The following is an 18,070-nucleotide window of genomic DNA, read 5'->3' as shown; positions in this document are numbered from 1 at the left end:
CAGCGGAACTCCAGTCCGCTAATGATTGGCAGTAGAGTTTTACGTGCTGGCTTGCCGGGCCTAACGCACAACCTTCAACGAAGGACCGCCCATTCACGCATGTCATCACACAGTAGATGCTCTAACTGAGAATCGAACGGGCAATGTCTAACTGTGAGGCGACAATGCTACTACTAATCTAAAAAATTGTTTTCTGCAGTTAAAACACTAGGCGCGTTAGCGCATTACCTTGACCACAAATGCAGTACCGGCATTCATTTATGAAGCCGATACTAAACTACTGCACAACTGCAACCTATAATATATATTTTACTTGACAACAGGTAATTCTATTAAAAAAGAACTATGGTGAATTAAACTTAAATTATTATTATAAGATGAATTATTGACTTCCTTTACTTCCGAAAATTAATGCATATCCTCATTCTGTCAGCTTTTCGGTATAAATACTTAAAACTGCTATGATAACTGAAGATTATGTCTTAATCTGTGTTAGTTGTAGAAATAAGAGCTGGAAAGTTATGCAACTGACATCGGAAACAGCTTAACGTTTGCAAAGCTCTGCAGACATGACCTTTAACTAGCATTTACTGTCCATCCACCACAACCAAAGGAAAAAACCCAAACCATTCTTCCGTTAAGCACTGGATGCAAGCACTTGTTACATTTGTAACAAGTGGTTTGTTACTGTTACAAACAGCAGTTACTGAATGAAGCTTGTAAGCGAGCAGTGCATATAATGCATACAAACAGTATAACTCCCAATTTATTGCAGGGCATTAAATGTTTTATTTTTTTTTTACAGGTATGAGGTTTGATAGGGCACAATCATAGATTTTTCTGTAATTGCTCTTCCTTTCCTATAGAATCAAAATATTTCAAGTGATGTATCAGTACGTAAGGAAATCTTTCAAATTACCGCTACCAACGTTGTGGCTAATAAAAGTCATAATTGATTGGAATCAAAGCAGTTGTGGAGGTATGGTAGTAATCCCCTAATAAAACAGATCAGAACCAGTTCAGTTGTTTAGGTATGGTAGTAATCCCGCAAATAAACAGATGCTTCCAGAAACTGCACTGAACAGAGTAGTTCCCAAAGTCAGTCAGCATAGCATTTTTATTGGCTGCAGGAACCAACATTAAAACATCTCATGCATAGCTTATGGTTGGGGGCATTCACAGGGCGAAAGGACTGAAGGAGGCGGTTCATGTGCGATCCTTGGACAGCAACTAAGGAAACTGTAAAAAATAACAAAGGGCATTATTAGCAAGTGGTTTGAGTGCCTTTATGTACTCTACAGCTCTGCGAGACTGTTGTATACTTAAATATGGCTCACAGTACCGGAGCTGTAAGAATGGCTTCTGCAAAAAACAGCTGAAATTGAGATTTTGGACAGTGGAAGGAGTATGGTACAGTGCTGCATTTAAATGATGGGGGGGGGGGGGGCTTGGAAATGAGAAAACAAGCATAGCAACACGTGTAGTGGTCCTTTAATGTTTATTTTTTAACAGTTCCTCATTGTTGCAACAAAATTTCTTACCTTTCGGGTTCACATTTTATTGTCATCCTTTTACCTAACAGTTAAGTTTAGATCATCATAGCACAGTGAATAAAACTTGTATTAGAGTTCAATAATGTAAAAAAAATGTAGAAGCTGTACTAGTGAGACATACCAAGATTAATGCGCAATCTGCTAGTAGATTTATTGGATTATTCACTTGTTGCACTAACCAGCATACAATCATATCTTACAAGGTTGCATTTCCAGTGATATTAGGTTCATGGTCTCTTTCCTCTCTTGTGGTTTGCGTTACACATTTTAGTAAATAAAACTTGATTTGAGACTTTACAGAGTAGCTTCTCTCTTGTTAGCAGAAAGCTGGACATTAAAATTCAGGACGATAAAATAATTTCTGAAATGTAATTCATTTGCTCTTGACTGACTAATAAGCACAGTTAAGTAACCACTGTAAGTATCACTTAAAACTGTTTTATTTTTAGGCTGGCAAAAACTGGATGTTTAATAATGCCAAAAGTCCTCAACACTGTGAATTGATGGCAGGACATCTTCGCGGACGAATCACAGCAGAAGGAGCTCATTTTGAACTGAGACTACATTTAATTTACTTGATAAATGATGTACTTCACCATTGGTAAGTTGCAGAGTAAAACGTCTACCCTGTTAATATTCTGTTTAGTACTTGTACACTAAGAGCAGCAATTTGGCTATCCACAGGTTTTATGCTTTAGATGCCTCATTTCTTAAAGTTATAGTTTACTGTTAAGCTTTAGTGAAACAAGTTAACTATTACTGTCTGTGTCACAGTAGGTAAAACCCGTGTTAACTACACAGTGTTAAGTAATTGCATGTTTAAAAAAAAAAAAAAAAAAAACAAGACAATAAAACAAAGCTGTAAGTGTTGGCTTCAGAGAAAGCATAATTGAATGGGCTGCAGGTGTTTCCAGTAAACTATTCATACCATGCCTACTAAAATCTGAAATTAAAAACCTACATACACCTTCACTTGTGTTATGATAGCATTTTTCAGATGTCATACTGCAGTCATGCTTGTTCTTTATGTATTCTCATTGCTCATTAAAAAAAAAAAAAAAAAACGTATTATGCAAGGAAATCTGGAGCTTTAATGTTGTGTACAGTTATGTCGATGAATAAATTGCCCTGTTATATTCAAATAGGAGGATGTCACAGTTAGCATTACATTTGTCCTTTTCCCTATCTCCATCTTCACATTTGCGATAAAGCCAGTGTCACTGGAATTTTACCAGTCAGATTATTTTTGAAATAAGTAACTGCTGCTCAGTGTTGTCTATAGTACAGAATTTGTTCAACATATGGAAAAATTGATTCAGTCATTCATTCTTTGGTAACTTGCTTAATCCATTTCAGGGACTCTGTGGATGTGAGGTTGTAAAACAAATTGGAGCACCATGAAACCATAAGGCACCCATACAACTTCGACACACAGGTACATACAGACATACGTGGGCACGCACACTGTCTCTCTGAGACACACACTCACACATACACATGTATGGGCACGCACACATGCTCACGAGTCCCCTTCTAAGTCTTGAAAGCTCATAATCTCGAAATTCAAAATACTGAGTCAAAAATCTTTAAGTTCAAAATACTGAAAACTCAAAATACTAAATTTCATAATATCGAAAAAACAGAATACACCAACACTTACAATATTCCAGCACAACTACATAACAAAACATATTACTCTTCTCCAACTATTGGAGGAGAGCTTTCCTCCTGCTAATAGTTGGAATAAACTAATATATTTTGTCTTTTATTTGTTTCTCTATGTAAATCTGGTGGAGTATAGTAAGTGTTAGTATCCTGTAGTTTTTTTTGATATTATGAAATTCAGTATTTTGAGTTTTCAGTATTTTGAACTTTCAAGGTTTTGGACTCCGTATTTGGAATTCCGAGATTATGAGTTTATAAGATTTAGAAGTGGACTCACCCACTCTGTTTCTCTCTCTCTCCCTTCCTGTCACACACGCAAGGTTGCAGATTATTTGAGGGTTTGATAATTCACCTGCTGCATATCTGTGGGATATGGGATGAAACCATAGTATATGGTAAAACTCATATGGACACAGTGAGGATGTGCAAGAGACTGTGGAGAAGGTGCTGCAGATGAGAAATGAAGTGGAGAAACAGGTGCTGTAGGTCACCACCCCACCACCCCGAGGAGGTCTGTATAGTATGTGATTCATATAAAGTTTGTGTGTTTGTACACACCCTTATAAAATATATGTGAAAAAACACTGTAGTAAATTGACAAAAACTGTTAGTGTGTCCTGTATTAATGGCAGCATGGAAACAGGTTTCTTAGAACTCCAATAAATTAGCATTTTTCAACAAATACTGAATGCAAAATGCTAATTCCTGGAAAATGTGTTAGATCTTGTACTATGTCTCTGTGCATGTGTCTGTATTTGAGTGTGTGTATGTATGCTTGTAGGTATATGTTTGTGTGTAATATGTACATATATATATATATATATATATATATATATATATATATACACACACACACACACATATATGTATGTGTCTATTATGTATGTACATAATTTAATGTGTGTGTTTATATATATATGCAAGTGAAGCAGTGACACCCATCAGATGGTTAACTAGTTACATGTTTGGTGTGTGAGTGGAGGTATAGATAACTGTCTAGCAGTACGCCAAGGTATTCCCTTTGTCCCTCTTTTGCAATCATAAATTCCTGGACTGGGTGGAGGATTTCTTACCTTCTCTATCTGGTTAAACTTGGATTCCGTCTTCTTTGTAGTGCATATTTCTTGCTTTGTTTACAAGAGTGTGTTCATTTCAAGCCTGCACACTGATTTGTAGTCATTGAAGGCTCTTCATGGTGGGCAGTAGAGAACAGTAATTAGCTGACTGTATGCCTTCATAGTACTTGTAAAGCTGTTGATCTGATAATATCCTTAGCAGACAAGCCATGACATATATACTAGTTTAGTACCAAAGCCTCTGTAAATAGTGTAAAACTTGTATAACCTGGGTGAGATAATCCTTTAGTGATGTGTGAAAACCTTTTGTATAGTAAGTGTGAATAACCATAACCCTGGAGCAGGTATTTACATGTTCTTCCTGTCCATAAGGGACAAGGATGCCATATCCGGAGTGAACTTAGATGTTCATCGTGTTACACTGCTGCAGTCATTACACTTGGGTTATCCTGCCGTCAGGTGGTCCCGCAGTCGGCCAGAGTTCCAAAGTCTTGGTGCGGCGTCGGTTGCTGTCGCTTCTTCCCTGACGTCAGTGCGCCAGGGGAATATAAGATGCATCCGCCATTTTCTTCAGTCTTTCTTGTCGCACGGTGCCCGAAGCAGAAGCAGTTCGCAAGTGCCAGTCGGCCGACTCCTGAGATTTTAGAAGTCGAATTTCAGATCCGAAGTCTTCAATAAAGCTAAGTACCCCTTTGGGGAAACTTTTTTCTTGCCTCAGACCGATGTCAGAAAAAGTTAATTGTATTTCTTGTGGGAAGCAAATACCTCATAAGGACTTCCACTCACTGTATTCCATGCCTAGGCCCTGATCACGACGTCACTAGTTGGTTTTGTGCTAGATTTAACAGACGCACTGTAAAAAGACGTTTTGATTTTGCTTTGCACTAATTTGGCTGAAGGTTCAATTATACTATGCCGTTGGATCAACAGACTACCTCAATTCCGAAAAAAATGCAAAGACAAGGATAAAGACAGGCATCCGAGGTCCAATACAGACAAAACCTCTTGTAGGCCATTCGCCGGTTCTCAGTGAGGCGTTTTCGCAGCCCCTGACACCCGCTACCTCAGAGCCACAGGCCGCTTCCGACTCCCACGTGGAGACAACTAGGCCTCTGGAAACTCAAGGTATTGGGCCTACGGAAACTAATCCCTCAGATGGGTCCTGAGCCGCTGAGCAGGCATCGGCTTCTGAGGGTGTTTTCAGACCTTCACAACTTACCATTAAAACAACAGCCAAGACAAAGGTACCATTAAAGACAAAGAAACAAGTACAGCATTCTCCTGGACAGTCCTCCATGCCTAAGAAACAGATGCTTAAAATGGCCGAAGACCTCATTACTCTAATCGGGGGTTCCCATCCCCCTCCTGAGAAAAGGCCTAGGCAGGATACAGACTATGATTCCTCTGATCAGGTTTCCATTTCCTCTGATTCCTCTTCAGACGAGGGATACTCTCTACCCTCTATGAGGACTCTGATGCTGAAGACTCTATCCCTTCAGCCTCTTCTCTTGAGGATTATTCTTTTGGGGAAACTTTACATACCATGAGGGAGCATTTCCATTGGGAAAGGATTATTCAGAATCCAAGAAAAGGCTCAGGAATTTCCTTTTATTGCCTCAGCACAGGCCCCTGGCTATTCCGCCTGTGCTAGATATTGTGGAGGATGTGTTCTCTGAATCCAGCTTATCTCCTGATTCTTTGCCCCCTGCTCCAGCCAAGCCAGATAGGTATTATAGAGTTCCTGTCTCTCTCAAGTTTCTATACAAAAACCCTTCTGCTGACTCAGAAACTATTTCCCAGGGTCCAAAAGGGGTTAAGGCTTCCATTGCAAAAAAAAAATCCAGTACCCTCTGACAGAGATTCCAGAGCTTTGGATAGATGGGGGAAGAAAGTATTCACTTCTGCAACTTTAGCAGTAAGAGCTTTAAATTGCCAGTTCCACATGCTTAAGTACCAACAATATTTAATGGCTCAGTTAAAACAGAAAATGCTTGCAAGCTCAGAAGCTCCTGATTGTAAAGAAATGCAGGATTTATTACATGCAGTTGAACAGGTAGGCAAACATACTCTGCAATGTGGTTTTGATTCTTTAGAGGCCTCCTGTAGAGCCGCAGTTACAGGTTCTGTGATTCGAAGACATGTCTGGTTAAAAGAACAGAGTTTACCTGATCGTGTTAAGGCAAAGTTATTGGATGCTCCTTTACAGCATGATACCTTGTTTGGGGTTAAGGCAGAAGAGGTGTTAAAGAAAATGGAGGATAAAGCTAAATCTATGCAAACCGTCAAGGATTTCTTACAGGTACAGCCACCTCGGTTTAGCAGAAATTGGCCAACAAAGAATTGGTCCTTTCCAGTGTCAGGCCACAGAGAGGCAGATACAGACGCCCAAGAGGCAGATCTCAACCCCAAGGCTCAAACAGACAACGACAGTGGGGCACCTCAACCCTAAAAGGAGGTGAGGACAAGTCTCAACCTTACAGGAAACAGTCACAATGACTTTCCCTTTTGTACGCCAAGCACGTCCCTTTTGGAAGCCCCCTTGGGGGGAAAGCTAGCACTTTCTTCTCAAAACTGGCAAACAATCACCCAAGACAAATGGGTTCTGAATATTGTGTCTCAAGGTTACAGGTTCCACTTTCATACTTTACCAAGGCTAAAAGGAATGCCAGACCTGCCACAAAATCAATGGGCAGAGGCACAAAAACAAATTTCAGCCCTCATGGACATGTGAGCTATTCAAAAAGTACCACAACAGGAACAAGGACAAGGATTTTACTCGAGACTCTTCCTGGACCCCAGAAAGGACAAGGCCTGGAGGCCCACACTAGACCTTTCAATTCTGAATACTTACCTGGATATTCCGAAATTCAAAATGTTGACATTACAGCAGCTTCTACCCATGCTGGGCAAGAAGGCTTGGATTGTAACTCTGGACCTCAGAGGCATACCTGCATGTCCCTATCAGAAAAAATTGCAGAAGATACCTCAGATTCAAAGCTGGTACAATGCACTACCAATTCTCTGCGTTGCCCTTTGGCTTATCTACTGCGCCCAGGGTCTTCACAAAGGGCCTGGCATCAGTAATTGCATTTTGCAGACAAAAAGGAATTCAAATATATCCATACCTGGACGACTGCCTCATTCAAGCAGAGACAAAGGACATTCTTTTACAACATCTGGCGTTTGCAAAAAAGGTTGCTAATTTCTCTAGGGTACACAGTAAACGAAAAGAAGTCAAAACTAGTGCCCTCACAACTGATTATATTCATGGGTGCCAGCTTAAATACAACGGCCCAGATGGCTTACCTCACGCCAGACAAACAAGTTCAACTAACTCAATATTTTCAATTACTGACAAAAAAGTCCCATCTCCCTGCAAGAAATATTCTGCAAGCCCTGGGATTCATGGCATCCTGCATACTACTAATAGCATATGCCAGACTGCATATGAGGAAATTACAATGGTACCTAAAAAGTGTTTGGATTCAACACTCTCACAGTTTAGAAGCAGTAATACCAATGATTCCCTGCCTGCAACAGGAGTTTTGATGGTGGGCACAGGCATGTCACCTAAACAAGGGTCAGCCTTTTACCCACCCCACAGCCAGGCAAACTCTAACAACAGATGCCTCTGATTACGCCTGGGGAGCACACATGGCAGGAAAATGCATTCAGGGCAAGTGGACACAGACTAAATGCATCTTCACATTAATCAAAAAGAGATGTTGGCTGTTCAAAATGCCCTAACAGCTTTCAAGGACCTTCTGCATCCAGGACAATTATTACTAAAGACAGACAACACCACAGTAATGTGGTACATAAGCAAGGGGACACTCATTCTTATTCCCTATGCAGGCAAGCCATGACCTTGTGGAACACAGCTCTAACTTATCAAGTTCATTTGCAAGCACAATTCCTGCCAGGAAAGAAAAATACTCTGGCAGACGATCTAAGCAGAAATATCATGGACCCTCACGAATGGAAATTGAATCCACAAATCTTCAGCATGGTAACGCAGAAATGGGGATGCCCAGACATAGATCTTTTTGCCTCCCCACTGAATTGCCAACTACAAAAATTCTGCACAATTATGCACAAGGACTTATCACAAACAAGCATGGAAAGTGGATGCTCTTTTGTTCAGCTGGAAAAACCTAAAAGTTTATGCCTTCCAGCCATTGCCTCTCCTTTCAAAGGTACTCCTAAAAGCCAGACAAGAAAAACCACAGATGATCCTGATTGCTCCAGACTGGCCACGCCAGCACTGGTACCCTATCTTAAGGAACTTGGCTCAAGGCCCACCATGGATTTTCCCTCAAATTTCCACACCTTCTGACTCAACAAAACAATCAGATCTTGCACGGTCAGCTCAAAACCGTAAACCTGGCTGCATGGCAGATACATTAGTCAGACAGGCAACACCTCTGTCTCAAGCTGTTATGGATGTCATTTTGGAGGCCAGGAGGCCTAGCACCAGGAAAGCTTACTCAGAAAAATGGAAGAGATTCTGCGCCTGGAACCAGGCTCAAAGCCTTGACCCTCTTGTTACAAACATTCCTAAGATGTTACAATACTTAACTGAGATGCTGGACAGAGGCCTATCCTTCTCATCAATTAAGATCCACGCCTCTGCCATTTCAGCACATTGCAACACGGATCCTCCTTTATTCTCTCATCCCTTGCTAAAGCAGTACCTCAGAGGGGCTAAAAACATAAGACCGCCCCGGAGAGCACCAACACCAACTTGGGACCTCAATTTTGTTTTGGAAAAACTGACCCTACCACCTTTTGAGCCAGCCAATACAGCCAATCTAAATTTTTTATCATGGAAAACAGCTCTGCTCCTGGCAGTAACTTCAGCACGAAGAGTCTCAGAGTTACAGGCATTAATGGCAGTGGAACCTTTTATAATTTTTCATCAGGACAGGGTTTCCTTAAGGATAAACCCTACCTTTATGCCAAAGGTGATATCTAGTGTGGCTCCTAACCAAACCATCCATTTATATAGGTTCATAGGTTCATACTAGGCTATCTTCCCTAGGGCATTTATAAGCCTAGCCAGAGTTGTGTGGCTTTCACCACCCCTTAGGTTGAAGAATACTATACCCATTAGTTTGCCATGCCTCTGTCCAGCAGTGATACAGAGATGATCCCTGGTGTAAACCTACGATCTCCCATCCACTGGTCAAGATTCCTCTTAAACAGAGCCAGCGAGGTGCTCTGTCTCACATGGACCGGGATTCGGTTCCACAGCATAGGGAGTCTCTGGGTGATGAATCTGTCCCTCCAGCACGTCCTATTTATATCCGTGTTGAGGTTTAAGTCTCTTGCTCATGTGGCTCTGATGGATTTGGATTTTTTGAGGTGGAGCATGTCCATTAATTCCGGGTTGGACATGGCCTTGTATGTCAGGCACAGGTCACCTCTGAGCAGACGGTATGCGACTGAATAGAGCTGGAGTTTCTTCAGTCGGGCAGCATATGGCATATTTTTGAGCCCCTTTATCCTTTTGGTGAGGAACTTTTGGGGTCTTTCCAATTGCTGCAGGTGTCGGGTAAGATACATTCCGAATGGGGCATTGTACTCAATCATTGGTCTGATAAGTGAAGAGTACAGGGGAACAATGACCTCCCTTGATCTGGATGTGAATCCCTTCATAATCAGGTGGGCACTGTAGAAGGTCCTCCTAACCACTTTGGCAATGTGAGTGTCAAAAGAAAGGTTACTGTCAACTTGGGTCCCCAGGTCCCTGATAACCTCTTCTGTGCTTAATGGATTGCCACCTATGTGGTAACTTGGGGTTACCTTGTTTTTACCAAAGGGTATGACTATACATTTTTGGCTTTAGCTTAAGGCCATGGCTCTGGCACCAGTTATCAGTTTCTATGAGACCTCTCTGAAGGATACCTGTGTCTGATGGATTTTCAACTATGGCGCCCAGTTTGCAGTCATCTGCAAACTTTGTCAGCCACAATCCTCCTATGTTTGCTTGCACTTCTGAAAAGTAGATGCCGAACAAGAGGGGGCCCAGGACTGAGCCCTGTGGGACACCGCCAGACCGGCTTGAGTCTGACATGGCACCAGCAACTCTAACCCTGTGGGTTCTGTCCTTGAGCCAGTTTGCAACCCATCTTGTGACATATGGGTTTACATTTAAGCTGGTGAGCTTTTCTATGATACCCGAGTGGGGTATTGTGTCGAAAGCTTTTGCAAGGTCAAGGTAGGCTGTGTGAACTGCCTTACCCTCATCAATGGCCTTGGTGACAGTTTCAAAAAAGTCGACCAAGTTCAAGAGCCATGATCTGCCCTTGACAAAGCCGAATTGGGTAGGATCCAATGTCTGTAGGTCCCCTATGTCTTTATTTATGAGTTCCATTATGATCCTCTCCATAGCTTTGCAGACCAGGCTTGTTAAGCTTATGGGGGTGGTAATTACCAGGGTCCGTAGAAGCACCGCCTTTGTGGAGTGGGACCACAGTTGCCGTACGCCACTCTTTGGATACGTATCCTGTGGCAAGGCTAAGATTAAACAGCAGTCTTATGTGTGGGTTTAGTTCCTCATTGAGTTTGTGTAGCACACAGCCGGGACACCATCCGGTCCCATTGATGCTGTGTTTTTAGCTTTAGAGAGAGCAGCTCTCACCTGGGCATTTGAGATGATTGGGAGGCTACACTCTGCTGGGATAGATATTTCTCCTTTTGGGGGGGAGGGAGGGGAGAAATTTTCACTGAACCTGTCTGCCAAGTTTGTTTGCAATGTCTGTGGGTTCAGTGATTTTTGTATCATTTTGGACTAAATCTGAGCATATCTGGAGTTTCCACCCAGATTTCTAACATAGCTAAAGAAGGCCTTATGATTGTCTTTTGAGTCCTTGGCGATTTTTCTCTCAAAGTTGGCCTTGGATGATTTTATGAGTGATCGTAGTTTTTACTAGTATTGATCAGAGATGTCTTCCCTTTTAGGGATTTTGCTCTATCTTGTAGTAGCTTTCTCCTCTTGTTGTAAAGTTTGTTTATGGCTGGGGTCCACCAGATCGGGCGCTTGCCTTTGGTGGAAAGGGTCTTGATTTTATTTATGATTGCTTGATCCATGCAATCCTGGAGGTGCTCGTAGAAAGCATTTGTAAGGGATTCAGCAGCGGGTTGTGGTTTCCAATGGCTCAGGGGCCTTGAAGGATACTACACCAGTCTTAAGAAGTGTGAAGTTGGCTTTTGAGAAGTTCTTCACTGTGGTCTTTTTGTTGGGGTGGGGCGGATGTGGATCTCCAGTGAGATTAGTTTATGGTCTGATCTCACCAATGAGGGATATACTTCCGGTGTGGAGCATTTTGTCCCCATGTTTGTGATGATCAGGTCTAGTATATTTTCACCTCTTGTGGGAATGGTGACAAGTTGTTCCATAGCATTTGAGTTTATGAACTCCAGGAACCTTTGGGCTAGGGTATTGGGGCTTGAGTAATGTTCCCAGTCTATGTTTGGGTAGTTGAAGTCACCCATATGATGGTGTTTGGAGAGACATTTATACTCTCCAGTGTCTTTAGGAAGGCTGTGTGGGGTTGCGGAGTTTGAGAGGGTGGCCTGTAACATGCTACAAACTGTAGAGCAGTTTTGCCTATGGTTAATTGCATCTGAATGGTCTCTGATGCTTCGAGAGTTGCCACCAGCCTGGAGGTGTGGGTATCCTTGATGAATATGGATACACCCCCTCCTTTTGTGGTACGGTCCGGGTTTTGGGGCCGGAACGCATGATATGAGGTAAAACCTGATAGTGCCGGGGTGCTCTCAGGAGCCTTGAACCAGGTTTCAGTCACAGCACAGACATCGATGTTCTCCATACTGAGGAGGGCTTTGAGGGCGTGCATCTTGAGATTTAGACTTCTGGCATTGAGCAGCATTACCCTTAGTTTTTTCCATTATTGTTTTCTAGGGCGGTGGGTTTAGAATTTGAGCCTTGTCTAAAAAGGCACTATGGGGTGGCAAGAGCCTTTGCCAATATCCGAAACCCAGGGGTGACAGGTGCAAGCCGTCCCTTAAGCAGCGTGGCTCGTCAAGCATGTCATTCCAGGCAGACAGACATTGGATCCCTTAGAATGACACCAGAAATTAAGCCAATTATTAAAACTGATCATTTTGTCTCTGTATTGTGGCATCATTCTTGGTGAAGGTAGGATACTGCTCAGGGTCAGGGTCATACCAGCCTGGGCTACATAATCTGAGAGTTCCTTTATGTCTCTTTTCATGTAGTCCAGGGAGGTGCCTCAGGTCATTCACACTGGCATGGACAATGACTGAGTCATACTTGTACTTGCTGTGGAGTGACCTGAGTGCTTGTGTTATGTGGCGGATTCTAGCGCCCGACAGGCAGCTTACTGTGACCCTCTCCTTGTTCAGTCTGGTGAGTGGGACGTCAGTGTGTCTGACTATGGAGTCACCTATGACAAGTGTGTCTGGCATTGTGTTTGGCCTTAAGGGCTGTGACTGATTTGCACACTGACTTTGTGATCTATGTGTTGCTTGTGTTATGTCATGAGGTGGCAGTTGTTTGGGTGTCTGCTTTGGAGGCCTCTGCTGTTTTGGTAGATTTTTGATCAGTGCCTCAGTATGTTTTTGTGTGTTTATGTGTTTGATTTGTAGTTGTGATAGTTCTATGTGAGACTGGGTTTATGGTGTGTGTGGTTACCTTCTCCTCCTGTCTGGTTTTGCCAGTCCTGAGTTGAGAGAGCTCAGCCTCCAGTTTGGCTATATAGTTGCATCTCTCACATGTATTTGTGTTTTGTGGGAGGAGGAGAGGGTTGTCTGTGTACATGAGGCAATTGTAACATTGCCTCAATATTCCCAGATTCACCAGCTGAGCAGGAGAGGATGCTAGCAACTGACCCTTTGACATGCTAGAAGAAATGAAAAAGTTTGCTGTGTAACTGAGTCAGAAAGGACCTATAGGGAAGTGGGTACTCAAGGGGGTTTTAAGCTAGTGAAGTACTTTGTATAATATAGAAGTGCTTTACCTGACTAAAAAATGCTTTAGGAACAAGTGCTGAGCTTTACAGATAGAGAATAGACTGTTTAGATTACAAGTAGAGCAGTTCTAAGGGAAAAAATGAAGAGCAGACTTTACGGAGCCAGAAATAGTTTAACCGGCGCTGCCCAATGGTGCTCTAGTGGCAACTCCGCGCTACATGCAGAAAAGGCAATAAGTCAGTAGTACAGGCTAGCACACTTTAGTGGGCAGCCAAACAATTACATTAAACAACAAACAAACACTTTTCGACTTGAATTAGACTAATTTCGACTAAAATGTACTTTTAAGTGCAGATAATAAAAAATGCAGTAAATAACTATGAAAACAGTTAAAGCTTGCTCTAGGTAAGCAGTAGAAGGTAAAACAAATATAAAAAACAGCAGGATACTTAATCAGGAAAGCAGTCGCTTTTTTCAGTTCTCTGTAGCCAGGAAGACTCAACAGGACCATGTGGAGCTGTGTCTGAGCAATATGGCTTCAAAAAATGCCAGAGGCAGATTTTAACCAGGGAACTTCAAAAGAGCTAGAAATGGTCCAAAATGACCAATTACTACAGCTTCTTGTGCTGAGGTCACTTCCTCAAGGACAGGTAGGCTATTCAAGGCTCCCCACTCCCACTGGTGAGCTAAGAAACTTCCTTCTATCCAAGTAAGGCAATGGACAACACAGGAACTACAACACAGCCCAGGATACAGCAAGGCTTGTAAACTGGTCTAACTAGTTTAGGAGAGGCAGGAAAACAAGGAATATTTTTTTTTTTTTTTTATTTGCCAACCTTTTATTCAAACCCCCAGAATAAAGGGGAGAAACATCTGCATACCTTGGACATACACAGGCAGCTACGCTGCTACTTGGACAAAACAAAAGCTTTCAGGAAAACTGAGCAACTGTTTGTAGCATATGTTGCAGGATCACAGGGCAAGGCTATCTCAAAGCAGGCTATAGCCAAATGGATAGGACACTGTATTCATTACTGCTACACACAGCATGGAAAATCAGTCCCAAATAACATTAGGCCACATTCCACCAGGGCAACAGCCACTTCAACAGCCTTTCTCAGAGGAGTACCTACCAAGGAAATTTTGGGGGCTGCAACTTGGAGTTCAGTGCACACCTTTACCAAGCATTACCACCTGCCTCTTTACTGTAAATCCAGAGCAGGATTTGCAACTGCACTTCTGCAGGGCCTCATAGCCAATCCTAACTCTCTATAGACCAGCCACCCAACCTTAGCTTGGGGATTCTCCCCAAGTGTAATGACTGCAGCAGTGTAACACGATGAACATAGTACAGTTTTGTACCTACCATAAATGTAGATGTTAGAGTGGTCACACTGCTGCAGTCCAGGTTACCCTCCCTCCATCCCCTCTGAACTAGCTGGACTTATCTATACCTTTCTATCCTATACAACCCTTGTGGTGTATTTGCTTGTAACTGAAGGTATTGTTTTTTTATTTTATATGTATATTTTTTATTAGCAATACGTATTGCCTACCTCCTTGGGGGCACCTGACATCTGGGGCAAGAAAAACTGAAGAAAATGGCGTTGGATGCATCTTGTATACCCCTGGCGCACCGACGTCAGGGAAGAAGCGACAGCAACCGACGCCAAACCAAGACTTTGGAACTCTGGCCGACTGCGGGACCGCCTGACGGCAGGATAACCCAAGTGTACTGACTGCAGCAGTGTGAACACTCGAACATCTACATTTATGGTAGGTACAAAACTGTACTTTCCTTATGCATGCATCCATATTGTGCTTAAATAAAATAAGATCTATACTTCACATGGGGAGGAAGTATTTTCCAGAGAAGTGGTATTTTCTGTGAGACCTCTTTATCCATCCAGCATGTTCTTTTCAAGTTGCAGTAGAGAGAGAGTTCCCAAGGTCTGGTATTTCTGCCACTGCTGGACTTGTGGATGTGTAGAAGGACTGACAGGATGGGGTCATAGAGGCTGTGTATGCGAGGCACCAGTCTCCCCTTGGCAGCCTGTAGGACCGGGTTTTGAGGCAGTCAAGAGTAACGCTTGTGATTTAGTCCCTTTTTTTAGTGAGAAAACTTTTGTTGTTGCTGGAGTTGAGTCTGGTGCTTAGACATGCTGGATGGGGTTGTTATATTCAACGACTGTCCTAATGAGTGCAGTGTACAATGGTATAATCACCTCTGTAGATTTGGATACCATACTCTTGCTAATAAGCTATGCTGTTAAGGACTACTTCCTAACAGTAGACCACACATGGTGGTCAAATGACAGCTCATTGTCTACATATGGTCCCTTGCTACTGGGTCAGTTTTCAGGGAGTGTTGTTGTGATGGTTGAATGGGACATCTTGCTTGCTGAAGAATATAGTTATGCACTTTCACGTCTAGTTTTAGGCCATGGTCTTGGCACCAGCTCTGTGTATGTGGCGGGCTTTCCTGAAGGATCGTGGTCCCTTCTGGAGAGTTTATGCTGGGATAGAGTTTACAATTGCGAGTCATAAGCCCTCAGGATTTCCCTTGACCTCTGAGAAGATGAGATAGAGTCCTAGGAGAGTGCCTTGGGGTACTCCTATAATGACTGACTGTTCATAGGTGTATACTAGGCTAATGGCCTTGGAGTCTTTACAAACCAAGCCCATAGGATTACCCTAACATCGTGCCACCCGACCTTCGTTCCCAGTGCCTTTGTCGAGTAGAGCCACTGGAGTGATCCCCTGGGTGAATTTTCTATTTCCCATCCACTCATCAAGGTTTCTCTTGAAGAGGGCCAGTGAGGTGCTCTGTTTGACATGTATGGGAAGTCTGTTCCATAGCAAGGGAAGTCTCTGGGTTATGAACCTGTCCCTTCAGCACGTTCTGATTGTGGTAATGAGGTTGAGGTCACTGGAGCGTGTGGTGCGGAGGAATTTGGATTTCTTTAGATGTAGCTTTTCTAACAGAGCTGGCTCAGACATGGTTTTGTATGTCAAGCAGAGATCGCCTCTAAGTAGGCGATATGAGACAGAGAATAGTTGGAGTTTTTTGAGTCTGTCCATATAGGACAAGTGTTTAAGGCCTAGGATCTTCTATGTGAGGTACTTTTGCGGCCTCTTCACTTGTTGTAGGTGTCTAGTGAGGTACGTGCCAAATGGGGCATTGTACTCTATGCCTGGCCTAATGAGGGAAGAGTAGAGGGAGACCATGACCTCTTTCCTCCTTGATGCAAAACCCTTAGTAATGAGATGTGCCACATAGAAGGACTTTCTGACCACAGTGGCAATGTGGTGGTCAAAAGAGATGTTGCTGTCAACCTGTGTTCCCAGATCTCTTATAACACCTTCTGTGTTCAGTGAACTGCCATTGATGTGGTAATTCATGGGAACCAAGTTTTTCCCAAAGGGGATGACACTTTTTTTGGCATTGAGCTTATTGGTCGAGTTAGACAAACTACCCTTAATTTGTTGGGTTCTGTTTGTCAGATAGTTCAGTAACCAAAGAGTTGTATAGGAAATTATTGTTTATTTAGCTAGATGAGTTTGTGGGATGGTGTCAGATGCTTTTACAAGGTTCAGGTGCAAGGTGTGAACAGTTTTTACCTCCTCCATTGCTTAGTGACCTTCTCGAAGAAGTCAACCAGGGTGAGAATGCAGGATCTGCCTTAAAACAAACTGGCTTGAGTCGATAGTTTGTAGGTAGCCTATGTTTTTGTTTATTAATTCCATAATAATACTTTCCATCCTTACGAATGAGGCTGGTCAGGCTGTAGTTGTCTGAATTAGTTAACATTATTGTGAAGTGGAATGACCATTGCAGTCTTCCGTTCATTTGGTACAAATCCTGTTTGGAGACTACTATTGAAAAACCTCTGTGTCAGGGGGAATTATCTTGTTCCAGGCTGCTAGCAATCGGCATCCTGATATGTTATCCAGCCCCATAGAAGCAGTGTACTTAGCCTTGGATAATAAAACCTTGAACTTGTTCCTGGGAGATTTGAGGGAGTTATGCTAGTAGGTCTACTTCATATGAGCGAAAGCCCATATGATAGAAGACCACATTAACAACACTAAATTAATGAAACCACACATCTTACAGTTAGAATCCTGAATCCCACATAATCAAAAATATGCTACTTACGTGGAAGGTATATTTAATTTCTTAGGTGTGTGTGGGGCCAAATGGGGCCCCCCTGCTAAAATGAAGGAAGAAAAATGGATGTAGTGTTTTATTCATTTGTAGAGGTGTAGGTTACTTAGGCTATGCTCAGTTCTGATTAATTCCTTATTTCTGGTATTTTGTAATGCAATGTTTATGTAGTGTTTCTTTATAGTTGTAAAGGATTATAGGACGTTTCACTTGTGGGATGTTTGGTTTCTATTATTTTTTGATATAAGCATTTTGGAGGGTTTTAATTTATTTTGTATAAGATTCATGGATTGGTTGGAGATGTCTGGGGACTAGATTTCGATTATATGGGATTCGGGATTTTAAATGTTCGATGCTGTGCCATTTTGTTCATTTTGGCTCTGTAATGTTGTCTTTGATCATATGGGCTTTCACTCATACGAAGTAGACCCGTGCTGGTATATTGGCTATGTCTTAAGGCTTGGAGGACATATTTGCTATTAGCTCTGGGCAATTTTGGACATTATTTCTGAAGTTTCTAACATGGTTTAAAAAAAGGCATTGTGTTTGTCTTTTTTGCCTGGTTGGCTGTTTTTACCGCTTATCTAACATTGGTTGATTTAGTCAGGATCCGCCATTGTTTGTTAGCCTGAGGAAGTGCGTTTTTAGCA

General features: G+C 42.4%; 1 protein-coding gene across 5 annotated transcripts in view; it reads left to right on the top strand.

The window, feature by feature from the left end:
* Nucleotides 1-1,985: 1,985 nt before the first annotated feature.
* Nucleotides 1,986-18,070, top strand: part of LOC122817661 (calcium homeostasis endoplasmic reticulum protein-like) — a gene marked incomplete in the record, with an annotated part of 1,194,300 nt that continues 1,178,215 nt past the window's right edge. For all 5 annotated transcript variants that reach the window (XM_044090728.1, XM_044090727.1, XM_044090726.1 and 2 more), the window contains 1 exon segment: nucleotides 1,986-2,154. In XM_044090728.1, coding sequence (XP_043946663.1) covers nucleotides 2,018-2,154 — 137 coding nt within the window.

This window comes from Protopterus annectens, chromosome 13.part0 (assembly GCF_019279795.1).
Source record: "Protopterus annectens isolate FY-2018-M chromosome 13.part0, PAN1.0, whole genome shotgun sequence".
NCBI lineage: Eukaryota > Metazoa > Chordata > Ceratodontiformes > Protopteridae > Protopterus > Protopterus annectens.
This window is presented reverse-complemented; position numbering and strand designations above follow the sequence as displayed.